The 14,971-nt window shown below is 36.5% G+C and overlaps 1 protein-coding gene across 1 annotated transcript in view; it reads left to right on the forward strand.

Moving 5' to 3' along the window:
* SCIN (scinderin) overlaps nucleotides 1-14,971 on the forward strand; it is a 62,371-nt gene that overhangs the window by 21,376 nt on the left and 26,024 nt on the right. The window contains exon 4 of the mRNA XM_087821187.1: nucleotides 2,780-2,929. Coding sequence (XP_087677313.1) covers nucleotides 2,780-2,929 — 150 coding nt within the window. The remainder of the gene's footprint in view (nucleotides 1-2,779; nucleotides 2,930-14,971) is intronic.

Here is a 14,971-nt window from a genome sequence, read left to right on the forward strand (position 1 = left end):
ATGGGAGAGAGGTTGGGGTGCTGGATGAAAAAGTGAAGGCATTGAAAGTACAAATTGTTAGTTTCACAGTAGTCATGGGGATGTAAATTACAGCATAGGGAATATAGTCAATAATATTGTAATAACTATGTGTGAGGCCACAAGGGGTACTGGACTTATGGGGAGGAATCATGTTGAAAGTTATATAAATGTCTAACCACTATGCTACACACCTGAAACTAATATAATATTGAAAGTCAACTGTAATTGAAAAATAAAAAAATAATTTTTTTAAAAAAATCACCTTTTATTTCACTACCTGATTTTAACAGTCGATTAAGGCTGACTGATGATTGGAAATCATTTGTGTTCGCTCTTTGTAACTGCTAACCTGGGCATGGTGTTCAGATTGCCTCTAAATGTGAGCCCAGATGCCCAGATATAGAAAAAAAGGTAGAGAGGAAACATTAGAAATGCACAATTCTCTTAAAAACAGAAAGGGAATGTCCCTTGACCATGCTGAGTAACTAAATCAAATTCAAGAGTAAAAGTGATTGCAAAGCATAGTCCTTTATTTTACGTCTTATAAAGGCTTGTATTGCTGAAACATATACTTTATTCTTGAGGAGGAATATGGAATAGATCCATCAGGACCGGGGGGGTGAGGGTGTCAGAGAGACTGTAGTGGGCCAATGTGGGTCCAAGTTGTGCCCCCAGGACCTGGGAGAGTGCCTGCCTCATTTTAGGAAAGTAGTAAACTATTTTTGAATAAAGAAATGACTCTGGACTAGAAATGTATTAAAATCAGAGAAAAGAGCCAACATCTTTGAATCTTGGGTGCTGAGTTATTTTGCTGTTATTAATTTATTTGCTCTTTTAAAAATTGCAAACATAAAGTCACGTAGCCAGTAAGTAGCCAACGTCTGTCTCCTTCACACTTAACCACTATGCTAACCACCCCCCCCCCCCCCCCCCCCGCCTTTCCAGGACTGACTAGATGGAGTATATGTGGAAGCTTTTGAAAACCAAATGTAGTGCAAATAAATTATCAGCAGTAATTATCTACATGTCAATTTATCCTGCTCATTTTCCCACATTCATTTCTCTATCCCCAACGTCTAGCTCATATTAGACACCTAATAAATGTGAGTGACATTTTTTTATTTAAAAGGGAAAAACACCTTCTTAGATACTGTGAAACTGAAGGCTTTCTCTCTGCTTATACATGACCTTCCCTGTGTGGTAAAACTATGTTTAAAAATCTTTTTCTGAAAATGCAGAAATAAAGATTATGTTTTTGTTTCTACTTGATTAGAACTGTATTATTATATGGCTTTATTTTAGTCTTGATAATATACCTTTGATAATTTTCTACATCAGTATTGAAACATTTTCCTCAATGTTTAACCACTTAAGTATAGTCTGTATCCATGTAATGGCATTTACATAGCCATCTTTCTATTGATGGAAAGTTTTTGTTTTATTTGTTTCCTTGGTTTTGTATCCCATGTTTGTCTATTATAGATTCTTAGGAGTGAAATTTTCTGATTCTAAAAGCACATTTTTTGATATGATGCCAAACTGCCCCCCAAAAAAGCCTGTGTCAGTTTATACCACCCACATAGTATGTGATAATGCCATTCCCACACTCCACCAGGCCCAGGTACTATTAAACTTCTCTTTATTACTTTTGTTAAATCACATTCAGTGGAGAAAATGATACTTTATTTTAATTTTACATTTGTATCTGTATAGCTTCTGAGCACTGTATCCAAGTCTAAAATATATACAGGGTTTCCCTCCAAAATGTATGCACACTTTGAACAATTATTAATTCCAGTGAGTTAAATCTGAAAGGAAAGAAACATCAATTGAGCTATCAGCTGTAAAGTGTGTATACATTTTTTTGGTATATTTTAGTATAAATGTCAGCTAATATAATCTATTTAATTTATAATATATCAAACAGTTCTGTTTCTGTTTTTCTAAATTGCTGTTGAAGTATAACTTTGATATTTAAGTATCTATTTTTTCTGTTATAATTTATATAACTATTATTCTATTATTGAACATTTAATGTCTTTCTAATGCCTCACTAATACAATCACATAGCAATGAAAACCCTTGTATATGTGGGTTTTTTTCCTCTTTATGGATAGTTTATTAACAAATTTTGGATAATGATATTACTGGGTCAAAGGTTTTAACTCTTTTATGGCTCTTGATGAGAATTGTTTAATTGCCTTACAAAAGTGTTATATCAGTTTTTATAATCATCAAGAGCATATTACTATAAAATTCTTGACCACCATTCTGAAATATGGTAGACTTCCTATTTTAAATTACATAAGCTCCATAAGTTTACTTTTATAAATTGTACTTAGTGGATTATATATGGAAAAAATGGTAAGATATGTATTTATATTTTCCATGTTTAAAAAAATGCTTAATAATGCTGAGAGCAACAGAATACAAAATGAGGTATAAATTAAATATATGAAATCATATATAACTCAACAATAGATCATTTAAAAATATTTTTATTGTTAAATTTATTGGAATAACATTGGTTAATAACATTACATAAATTTCAGATGCACAACTTTGTAATAAAACACCTGTATATGCTCACCACCTGAAGTCTGGTCTTCTTCTGTGACCTTATTTTATTTTATTTTTTATACCTTTTGGTGTGTTTTTGTTTGTTTGTTTGTTTTTAGTTAATCACAATGTGTATTACAGTAGGCCTGAATGTCCTCCACGTATTACTGGGGTCAAAAGATCTGCCTCTTTCTTTTAGGAAATTTACCAGTGGTGTGGTTCCTCATGCAACAAATACGAGCGTCTGAAGGCCAGCCAGGTTGCCATTGGCATTCGGGACAATGAAAGGAACGGGAGATCTCAACTAATTGTAGTCGAAGAAGGAAATGAACCTTCAGAGCTTTTAAAGGTATTTGAATTGTTTTTGAAAGGTTACCATTCTTAAGTCATATGTATGGGGCAAGGTGTGCGTGAATGTGCATTAATTTTAACAAATCCCCTGCTTCTAAGGCCAAGGTCAAGTAGAGGAAATAGAGGTATCTAAGTCATGGCACTAGGACAGCAGAAGGTCAAGACCGGTTTCTCTCACCATTGGTATGACTATCAAAGAGAGCCTTGGCCCTACCTTCTGTGATATTTAAGGACAAATAGGTAATATTTTTGAGTTTGACCATAAAAATACATTTTGGGAGAAAAAATTGTTTATTCATGTAGGCTTCTTGACATTTTTAAAAAATACAGTGATTTTTAAAATTTTAAAGTGAACTATTATTTCATTAAAAGAATGAAATAAAGTCTTATATCAAGAGGTTAAGTACACGAATATTTTCTACATATTTTAATAGTTTTAAACTAAGAATTATAGGCAAGACACTTATGATTTTAGTAGAGTTGTTAAATTAATTTGAAAATTGTCTTCATGGCTCCTTATTACCAATATCATTTGCTTAATCATTATACCAGTCTTGGGCATTTAGTTGTGGCTGATTTTTCTCCTTTAAGAAAACTGTAGTGAGTACCAGAGTGTATATTATATATATTATATATATTTCCTAAAGTAAGTTGATGAGTCAAAGGGTATGATCATAGTCAGGTATCTGGATACATGTTGATAAGCTGATTCCCATTTATACATTCAGCAAACATTTATTACACTTCTTTGGTGAGCCAGGCCTAAATGTTTGCACCAAATGCTGCTTCCTTGCATAAGCCCCGAGTGCCCTCATTACATTCCCGTCAGGATGTAATGTTCTAAATCTTTTCGAATGTTCCTGCATTTAATAGTAGCAGATGGTATCTCTGGATTTTCATTTCTATAATTTCCTGGAATATTATGCAGTTTTGCCCAATGATTTTAGCCATTTACAATTTAAATTTTCTTAAAGACTATCTTGTAAACATATATTTTTTTAATTTTTTGATTTAGAGCAATGTAATGCATTACAGCTACCTGGTCCAATGATAGCTTTCATAATCCAGTGATTGAAAATTATATGAGATATTTGTATTGATTATAATGTCTTTAAACTTTATTACTTTAATAACTACCAAACACAGATTTTCTCATTAATGATGGTTTGGAAATAATTTTAATTCAGTGGGAAGATGCTCATGGTCTAATGCTAAGAGAAATGGCAGAATACAAAAGTTTATATACATTATAATCTTAATATATGTTTATATTATAGCTATATATCCATATATATGTATATGTTTAAAAGAAATATGATGAAATATTACCAATATTATCTTTGACTTTTTTCCAGATATGTCTGCTTGATATTTTCTTCATTTGTCCTTGTATTTTCAAACTTATAATAGATGTATATTCCTTTTATAATCAGAAAGAAAAAAAAGGCTATCTAAAAAAATAAAATTAGGGAAGACTTAACTGGGTTTTCAATAATCAGAATAACATTGCTAATAATTTAGACCATGAAAACTATTCAAAACAAATTATCGATCTTTAATATTTTTAAAGCCTCTGCCCTAGACATGTGATCATCATTTAAGTCTTCTAATTCTCATATTTGGAAGCAAAAATCTATAAATAAGATAGTTTTTTTTTTGTTGTTCGTTTTTGTTAATCTTCACCTGAGAATATTTTTTCCCCATTGCTTTTCCAAGAGAGCAGGAGGGAGAGAGGGTGGAGAAGACAAAGAGAAACATCGATGTGAAAGAGACACATCGACTGGTTGCCACCCGCACATGCCTGATCCAGGGCGGGGAGCGAACCCACAACCGAGATACGTGCCCTTGAGCGGGAATCCAACCCATGACTTTAGGTGTGCAGGCCAATGCTCTAACCACTGAGCAAACAAGCTGGGGCAATAATGTCTTTTTACTTGATTGTAACCTTTTGTTTCAATAGTTTCCAAGCTTTTCTTTGATAGAAATGGACCCAGGAGCAGGATTTGTCCTTTAGAGTGTTGCCTTAACTCACAGACTAAACTCTTCCATGGTCATCTTGGGTCCTGAGCTAGTCCCTTAACTCTCAGTCTCTGGTTCCTCTTTTGTAAAATGAGGGGTTAGACAAAGTGGCTCCTATGGTCACTTTTAGCTTCAAGGACCTGTGATTCTATCTTATCTCTTAGGCAATATCTGTGTTTCGGTCCAATCATTTATAGTCTGTTCCAGGAAATGAAGCCCTGAGGCTGACGGCCTTAAAATAAATGTATATGTACATTTGGTGTCCTTGCTTACTGGACTTCATTCAAAGTTCTGAGAATGAAAAACTTTAAACCACCAATTAATATATTATACTGTTAAAATAAGAAAATGCAAACCTGAAGAAAAATCTGTGTAAAATGTAACTTTGATTATAAATGTTAATGATAAGGATAAGGGAGATGCTGCTTAATATAAAATGCATGTCTATATTTTAGGAGATTTTCATTTTTTGGTGTTTAAAGACATCCTAGAAAGCACCTACTTTGTTTCCACTCTATATGTTCATTATATCCTGCATTATATTTGGCAGATCTCACTCATACAATGAACTGAATTTTCAGTGAAAGTCTTCTTTTATTTTTTTTCTTAAAAAAGCATTCAGTGGGCTTGTTGTTTTTGTAAGTATTGTTCTGTATCCTGATCACAGCATTTAGGAGTTGGTTGAATTAATTATGCACCTGTGATAAACTAGTTTGTTTAGGCTTTCTAAATGTTGCATCTACCTATAACTATAGAGTTCAAAGAGGTCATGGACTTGGTTGAGGGGGAAATCACAATTTCATTTCACTAACTTTGTAATAAAAATTTTCTCCAGTTGTGAATTTAGTCAACAAAGCAAAGTGGCATGAGCAGTACCTGTGACTTTTCATATCATATTATTGTTATTGCGGATAAGCTCAAAATATCATTTACATTAATCACTACTTGGTAATTATGATAGTTATTAGGCCTGCTGTTCAATAATGTTATTTAATGAGTTAATGAAGAAGCTCATATATTACTTTATTACATTTGTTTTAAAATATATTTTGATATTTTGAGAGTTGTATTCCAATAATATCGATATCTATTGTAATACTTTGTATTTTATTTTACACATTTAAAAAATATTTTTCTTAGAAGGAGTTCATTGGCTTCAAAAGTGGCCCAAACTGGTCCATCGCACACACACAAAAGGTTACCTTGTTTAAGATAATGGAATGCTATTTCTTTTTCTGGAACTAACACAACTGAAACTCTAATTGCTAAAAAAAGATTCTAAAAATCTTTCAAAATATCTTATGAAATTGACTTTTTAAGTGACTCATTTTTAATGAGAATCTTTTAAAATTATTTTTCTTCAAAAATTTTGTAAGTTTAAATATGACTGTTAGTAATGGCTTGAAATCCAGGACTTGTCAGCCAGTTAAATGACCCTATTATCATTACTCCATATTTGATACTGAATTTTTAAAACATGTTTTTCTAATACATTAGCATGCTCAACATTTAAAATACTGAAAACTAATTTTCTGAGAACTTTTTAAAAAATTGGTCTTTATTTTGAGGTATTTCAGCTATTTATTGATCACAATATTATTTTCACATAATTTTAATATGATTTATCTTTCGGATGATCATAAATTTTTCTTTCAAACCAAAGCACTTTGGAGACTCATATGGACACAACCAGACAGGACGTGAAGAAGTGTATCGACACGACCATCTGGGGAAACAGGATGTGTGGTCAGCCTCTTATCTGTATCTTTAGTAACCTTTAAAAGCTCATATGACTAAATATAAAAAGAATCCAGTAAATGGAGCTAACAAAAGCCTGTAACTAAAGTCACATTTTACTGTGTTCTTATTTTCTCTTCACTCTAAACATATTTACCATGAAAAGCTTCCTATAATTACGTAAAGCTTTTCTCTTGGTCTTTCTTTTTATATTTAAAATAAATAGCCAATGAATGTGAAAGAAAATTAAATATCTCACAAGCCCTAAGGTCCCAAACTTTAAAAAAACAACACAACCTTTATTGATTTCAGAAAGAGGAAGGGAGAGGGAGAGAGAGAGATAGAAACACCAATGATGAGAGAGTCATTGATCGGCTGCCTCCTGCACGCCCCTGACTGGGGATGGAGCCTGAAACCCGGGCGTGTGCCCTGACCGGGAATCGAACCCCGATCTCCTGGATCCTAGGCCGACGCTCTACTGCTGAGTGATGCCTGGCCAGGCTCATTGTGGTTTTAATTTGTGTATCTCTGGCGATTAGTGATGTTGAGCATCTTTTCACGTGTCTACTGGCCATCTGTATGTCCTCTTTGGAGAAGAGTCTATTCAGGTCCTTTGCCTTTTTATTTGGATTGTTTTTTCGGTGGTGAGTTTTGTAAGTTCTTTCTAAATTATGGATATTAACCCCTTATCAGATCTATCATTGGAAAATACGTTCTCCTATTCAATGGGTTGTCTTTTCATTTTGTTGATGGTTTCTTTGCAGTGCAGAAAGTTTTTAGTTTGATGTAGTCCCATTTGTTTGTGGTTTTTTTTTTTTGTTTCCCTTTGCCGAGGCTACGTATCGGAAAAAATATCGGTACGAAAAATGTCTGAGATTTTACTGCCTTTGCTTTCTTTTAGGATTTTTATGGTTTCGAACCTAACATTTAATTTTTTAACCCATTTTTAGTTTATTCTTGTGTAGGGTGTAAAAATGTGGTCTAGTTTCATTTTTTTGCATGTATCTGTCCAATTTTCCTAACACCATTTATTGAATAGACTATCATTAGCCCATTGTATGCTCTTGCCTCCTTTGTCACACATTAATTGACCATAAAGGCGTGGGTTGATTTCTGGGCTCTCTATTCTGTTCTATTAATCTATATGGCTGTTTTTATGCTAGCACCATGCTAGTATAGTTTGATATCAGGAAGTGTGATTCCTCCAACTTTGTTCTCCTTTCTCAGGATTACTGTGGCTATTGGGGGACTTTTGTGTTTTCATATAAATTTTTAGAATATTTGTTCTAGTTCTGTAAAATATACCCTTGGTATCCTGATAGGAATTATGCTGAATCTATAGATTGCTTTGGGTGGTATGGACATTTTAATCATGTTAATTCTTCCTATCCATGAACATGGCATATGCTTCCATTTATTTGTATCTTCTTCAGTTTCTTTCGTGTCTTATAATTTTCCAAGTACAGGTAGACTGGAGGTTCTGGGTGGTAACACCAAGGAACACCCATCAACCAATGAGGGATAGGAGTGACCGGCTAAATCCTGCAGCCACTTCAGTGGGCAGATTCTGAAGTGTGTCCCATTCAGTTTCTCAGAGGGCACCCCTGGGGTTAAGTCCCAGTTGCCTGCAGCAGTAAATAACATATTAACAAACTACTGCTTCATTTTTCTCCTACCTGGTTCTTCCAGAATCATCTCCCAAATAACAGCCTGCCCCAAGTCCCTGTCTCAGGTTTGGCTTTTGGAGGAACACAAACCAAGACAGGGAATGATAAAAGCATCCACTTCATGGGGCTGCTGTAAGAATTCAATTAGCCCGTCCTTATAAAGCCCAGAGAAGAATGCCGGTCACATGGTCAGCACTGGATGCTCGCCATGCTGGTGCTTGTTACTCCCTCTGCTGCAAATAAAATCCATGACAAGTTGTTTCTTAGATTATGGGATTTCTGTGTTAATGATAAGAAGCACTTGTATCATGTAAACAAAAATGCAAACAAAAAGTGTAAGAAATGAACAGAAAGTTCAGCCTACCTGTGACCCATCTGCCCTTGCCCTTGCAGAGCCCAACAAAATGAAATTATGCCATCGCCTAGCGAGGGAGCCCCGCGACAGTGACTATCACAGCAACCGATATTCAGTGGCGGTGCGTTTGCCACCTGCTTCAACACAGATTTCAATCAACGTATTTGTCTTTTCCACATGTACTCTATCAGGCTTTATTAAGTTTTATTTTCAGTTCTGGTTTGCTTCCTTAGTTGCCACTCACTGCAACAGAGCACTGATGTTTGGTTTCTCAGTTCTGCATGGTATAGGGCTTCATTTCCCAGTATATTTGTATGGCTTTTTGTTTGTTTGTTTCCATTCAGATACTAATATATTTTCTTTTTAACAGTATGCTAGTACCTTTTTCCTTATTAGTAGACTGTTATGGAATATCCAGAATTGTTTTACATGAAGAATATACCCTATTTACATGAACAAACTGTGCTTTCCTGACAGTCACTTTAAAATTGGTTTTGTAAATAAATAAGTATACATGTATACAGGGTGTTCCAAAAAATGTATGCACATTTTAACAGCTGATAGCTCAGTTTTGAAAATGAAATGTATGTTAATAAACACTGCCTTTCTAATTATTGAAAGTGTGTGTATACATTTTGGGGGACACCCTATGTGTGTGTGTGTGTGTGTGTGTGTGTATGTACATACATATATACACACACACACACACACACACACACATACACAGATTATGTATACACACTTAACAGCTGATAGCTCAACTGATGTTTCTTTCTTTTCAGAATCCCATTGGAATTAATAATTATTCAAAGTGTGTATACATTTTTTGAGACTCTCTCCCTCTCTCTCTCTCTCTCTCTCTCTCTCTATATATATATATATATATATATATATATCTCCAAAGCATTGTAACTGTAAAATTGTGATGCACCAGATACCCTTACAAACATAATACCACTTTTTTCATTTGCCCAAGAACGGTCAATGTAACCGAACTCCACTACAGTGTGATTCTTGACTCTGAAAAAACAGGACTCAGAAACACCATCCAGATGGCCTCTATTTTTAAAAGTTCTTTCCAACATATGAACACATTTCCTCCCAATATTAAACAAATATCAATTACAAAATCAATACTAGGGAATTTTGAGTTGTTGACTCTTGAAGAGTTAACCTTTTAATATCTGGGCTGGGCTAATTCTTAGCAGAAGATGTACAAGTAAACTGATACAAAATGACTATTACTGTTAGTTATTATTTTGCATTATCAAAATTAACTTACACAGTGAATGTCAAAGAATCGATGAATTGTAGAGAATCAATGAATTGTAGAGAATCAATCCATGAATTGATTATCTGAGTTTGGCTAATTCTCAGCACAGGGGGTAAGAAGAAAGTGACCTAAACTGCTGAAATAAAATACAGTCTTAACATTCGATTTTTTAAAATTATATATTACCACTAATATTATAATAAACATGAGGGGCAATATAAATAGAGAGATTAGAAACCTACATTCTAGTTTAATATTTATGTTGGTTTATCAACTCAGATATAGACTTTGTAGGAGCAAAGATCCACCCTTCCCTACCGTCCATCTGTCTTAGAACTGGATTATCCTATTTGCAGGTCCTGTCACTATTCCCTCACCCCAGCTGCAAACTAAAGGAAGAGCACCTCATTCAGACGTGATTGCCAAGTGGTGTTCATTTGGACTGATCATATAAAAGTGACACCTTATCAGCAAGGTCGCAGTCTTCATGTTGAACTTTGGTGTGACGAAATGATAGACTGCTTGAAATATTATTTTATTGCAGAAATATATTAACTATATGGTTAATATATTTCTTAGCTTTCTTCAGAATATTTGAACTTCCCCCACTGGATGAACTGGTGAGGAACAAAATAGATATCTGAATTAAATACTTGAAATCCAAACAAAAAATTCATTAACATAAACAACAAATGAATGGTGCTTGAACAGGGCCTGGCACGTTGTAAGCTATCAGTCAATGGTAGATAGAAACAGCTAGAGCGATGGTAGTGCTCTTGAAAGCACTGTAACCTCGCAGCCTGCGCTGCTTGTCACTGTGATTCTTTGGGTGTGGGGTGTATGCTAAGCATCACTGCCTGAAAGTAAGATGAAGAAACTAATTTAATGACCATGCAACAGAGAGAAGAAAAGGAAATATTTTGGAGCCTTTTAACTTAAAATTTAAAAACTTTTGAATGGTAAAGCCGTAAATGGACTTCTTCCTCTGTGGCTCTCATAATAACTTTATTTCAATCAGATAGCAGCTACTGATGAAAATTTCCAATATGCCGGATACCGTGTTACACAAATAGGAAATTTGAAAATATTTAACACACTGTTGAATTTCCCAAGAACTTACAAAAAGACACTGGAAAATAAAGGAGAGAGAAATAGGAGAGCTAACACTAAAGGAAGTATGCCTTTCTGACAAAATGGTTTCTGTTGTCTCCTAGCATTAAAGTGTTTACTGTGTCTGTTGACCAGGTTAATATCTCAGGCAACTCAAATTTCCATCCTTACAAAGTAGAGAGTTGTGACTAACAATGAATTAAATAAGAGGACAACAGAAAATAGTTTGATAAGTGATTTTGTGTGTGTGTGTATGTGTATTATAAACCCACAAAATAACTTTATGTCCTACATTTAAGGAGCTCAAAACACCCATGTTTGCTTCCTGATGCTAAAAAGCAAAGTGGTTTTTAACTTTTATTATTTTCCTATAAGTCTTTAGATACTTTAAAAATACTATAGATTCATTCTTCCAAAATGGTAAAGAGGGGGATTTTCAGAACAGCTCTCATTTCCATTATTGTCACTTCTTTAGCTCATTTGATAGTATTCTACAAAGGGGATTGATTGATTTAATCAAAGATCATCCCCAGAAAATAAAGCTTCTCCCACTCTCTATAGAATCATTTTCCAGTGATCATGCTTTATTTAAATACATAATAATTTTTTAGTTGAAATATTAAAATATAATTCCATGTAAATCAAGTAAACCCACACCCAACTTCATACTCAATGGGCAAAACTACAAGCATTTCCCTTAAGATCAGTTAATGCCATCAGACAAGAGCAGGACGCTTTGACCTTGAAGAAATCATCTACAGATGACCTCTGTGGTAGACAGAGGGGAGATGGGCATAGTGCCAATAGCAGCTACCCACCCTCCCCTTACAGATGCAGAAAGTGAGTCCTAGAGAGGCTGTGCAACTTCCCCGGGGGGATGGGGATGGTTGATGTGTGATTCACACCCAGGCAGTCTTCATTCAGCGTGTGCAGTCTCAAACTACAGAGAGACGGGGATCCCAGCTGCTGCGAAGTTATTTTATAACTTCCAAAATTTTGCCGACATTGTGACAGTCATTCATAAGTAATAGCTTTAGTAGCATATATTTGTGCCCAGTGGACCAGCCTTATCCCAACCCTTTGTTTTGTATTTCTCATTGTGAGCATTCAACCTTTTAGCAAACACCATGGAGGCATTGGGTACAGGTAATTGGGGTAGACATTTTCTTAGAAAGAAAATATGTTCTTTTTTAAATTTTTATTTTTCTATTATAGTTTACTTTCAATAGTATTCTGTATTGGTTTCAGGTGTACAGCACAGTGGCTAGGCGATCATATACTTTACAAAGTATCCCCCCTACCCGCTGGCACCATACATAGTTATCGCAATATAACTGACTATAGAAAATACATTCTTTTAATGTAAGTGCAAAAGGTATGCAGATATTTTTCAAGTACTCCAGAGTTCATAAAGTCCATTTTGAGTTTGCTCAATTAAATTTTGGTGCTTGGAAATTTTCTGAATTACGTAGATGAAGAAGAAATTTTCACAACTCTCTTGCCATAAAACTTGGTCTCATCTGTTTAAACATTGTATGTAAATCAGGCTTGTTTACCACTCCCTCCAGGGGTAGAAGGAGTTGGATGAAATAAACGTGTGTGAGTGTGAGTGTGAGTGTGTGTACGTGGTGATGAGAGGCAATAAAAACTCCTCCTACATGGTTACCTCGCCTTCTCATGACAGCCGTGCTCCGTGTAGCTCTTTGTGTTCCTGTTGGCCTCAATGGAGGAAACTGGGAAAGAGAAGCAGGTTTCCCTTCCCCATTCCTCCCCTCATTCAGCCTAGAGTAGTTTTTCCTCCGGTGATCTTTAAAGTTGAAGGTGAACAGTCAGTTACTGCGGGAGAAAGCACAGAGGCGTGATGCGGGGAGGCCGCCTTGGGAGGCGGGGGGTCGTCCTCTGTGGACCTGATGCTCGAAACATCTCTGAATTTGGGGAGCCTTACCACAGCCTATTTCCGTGTGTTTGAGGTTTGAAGTAAATGACACCCGCCTTGCCGCTCCTCCTACCTGCCCATGTGTCATAACTGGCAGATGCCGCTAAACTTTCTCGCTGAGTCTGGAAGGAAGCTCAGCCTTTTCCTGCAGCCTGCTCAGCAGCCAGCTCTGCCTGCACCGGGCCTGAGCCAGGACAGGCGCAGCCGGGGGGCGTCCCCGCAGCGAGGCCTGCGTGCCGAGCGCAGGGACCGCACTGACCTGTGAGCCATTACAGCCCCAGGCCCTTCTCCTGCTGCTGGTAAATCCTAGGCCCTGCCCCATAAACCTCACACAGCTGGCATATCCCGCCTCACCCAGATAAGGTCAGACTACAACAGTAAATGGGGAGATAGGGTTGAAACACGTGAGAGGATCAGAGAATTAGTCGTGTAACCAAGGACTATGGAATTATTGTGGAGAAACTCTAAAGAAGGGGAGAGATTACTGTATCTGTTCTTCCTGTTCAGCATCATCAGCTATAAACAGTTTATATTCTAGGCTTTGCTTCCAGAAGGATACATAGATCTGTCTTCAACTTAAGAGTTTTAAATCTAAAACACAAGGCTTTGACAAGGGTTCACTATCAAGACAGACAGACAAGTTGATGACATTAGACGAAGACATGAACAGATATTCAGCAAGTGCAGGTCAACAGGGAGGTGTGTGACGAGAAGTTTAATGGTACAGTTATGAAAAGAACAGAGCAGCGATAGGCAGAGCATCTCAAGGAGACAGAATGAGCCTTTTGACCGAAGCGGGATTTGACTCAAGACGCAAGATCTAAATTTTGTGGAGTTTTCACCATGTTCCAGGTATAGTGACAATCGCGTCACATATATTATTTCACTTACCCGTGTACAATTGTGAGCGGGTGCTTACTTCAGGGCAGCACATACGCTGGCGTAATTGTGAGTGGAATTCATTGTTATACCATTTTAAATGTGGGAACAAGGTCAGAGAGTCATGCAGTGTGGGTCCATCTAGCCCAGGTTACCCGAGCCTACCAAACGAAGGGATTGCCCAAAAGATGAGGGCAGATGCTCATTGTGAAGTATAGAAATTAGGAATCCCAAAGGCAAAAGGTGGAAGTGTCCATTCCAACACTGATCAGGTAGAAACGTTCAAATGGGTATGAGGTCTTACAGAAAAAGAGTTAATGAGCCCCAGAAAAGGCAGATGGCCTAAAATCTTTACCTGAGATTTGCTCCAGGGCAGCTTCCAGGCCACCAGCCCATGATAATTCGTCCAGGTGAGAAGTTCCCTGAGAAGCTATGTGGACATCAGAAATGCTTGGCACACCTGTCCTGGTGGCTCAGGTGAACCAGGTTAAAACAAAGCCGATACCACTGAACACTTGGATTTATCACTGAACCAGGGCCAGAGGGCTTTTGAAAGACACAATGCCGGGCTTCAGTCAGAATCTCGGGCTCAGATCCAGACTTTTGCGTTCTTTACTCCCCAGATGGCTCTGATATGCAGCCGGTGGGGACAACTGTTCTAGCTGGGTAAGTTGGCATTCTGGCTTACGTATTTTAATAATTTGTGAGCTAGCTATCCATGTTATAGTAACTTGTAAGTTAGCTTTCCATATGCTAGTAACTTGTGAATTAGCTTCCCATATAATAAATAGTAATTTGTGAGTTAACTTCCTTGTGAGTTGTCCCCTCTAAATCTGATCTCTAGTATGTTGATGTTACAGTAACACTGAGCCTCAGACCTGCATCAGGTGACTTCCCCAAGGCCACCGCATTACCCAAGTTCTGTAGAGCTACACCGTCAGCTATAGCATATGGCTAAGTTCTGATTTAAATTGACTACATTAAAATGTAAAATTTAGTTATTTGATCACACTAGCCACATTTCATGTACTGCTGGCTACCTGTAGTAGGAGCCCAGAAGGCCC

This window comes from Miniopterus natalensis, chromosome 10, assembly GCF_054644295.1.
Source record: "Miniopterus natalensis isolate mMinNat1 chromosome 10, mMinNat1.hap1, whole genome shotgun sequence".
Lineage (NCBI taxonomy): Eukaryota > Metazoa > Chordata > Mammalia > Chiroptera > Miniopteridae > Miniopterus > Miniopterus natalensis.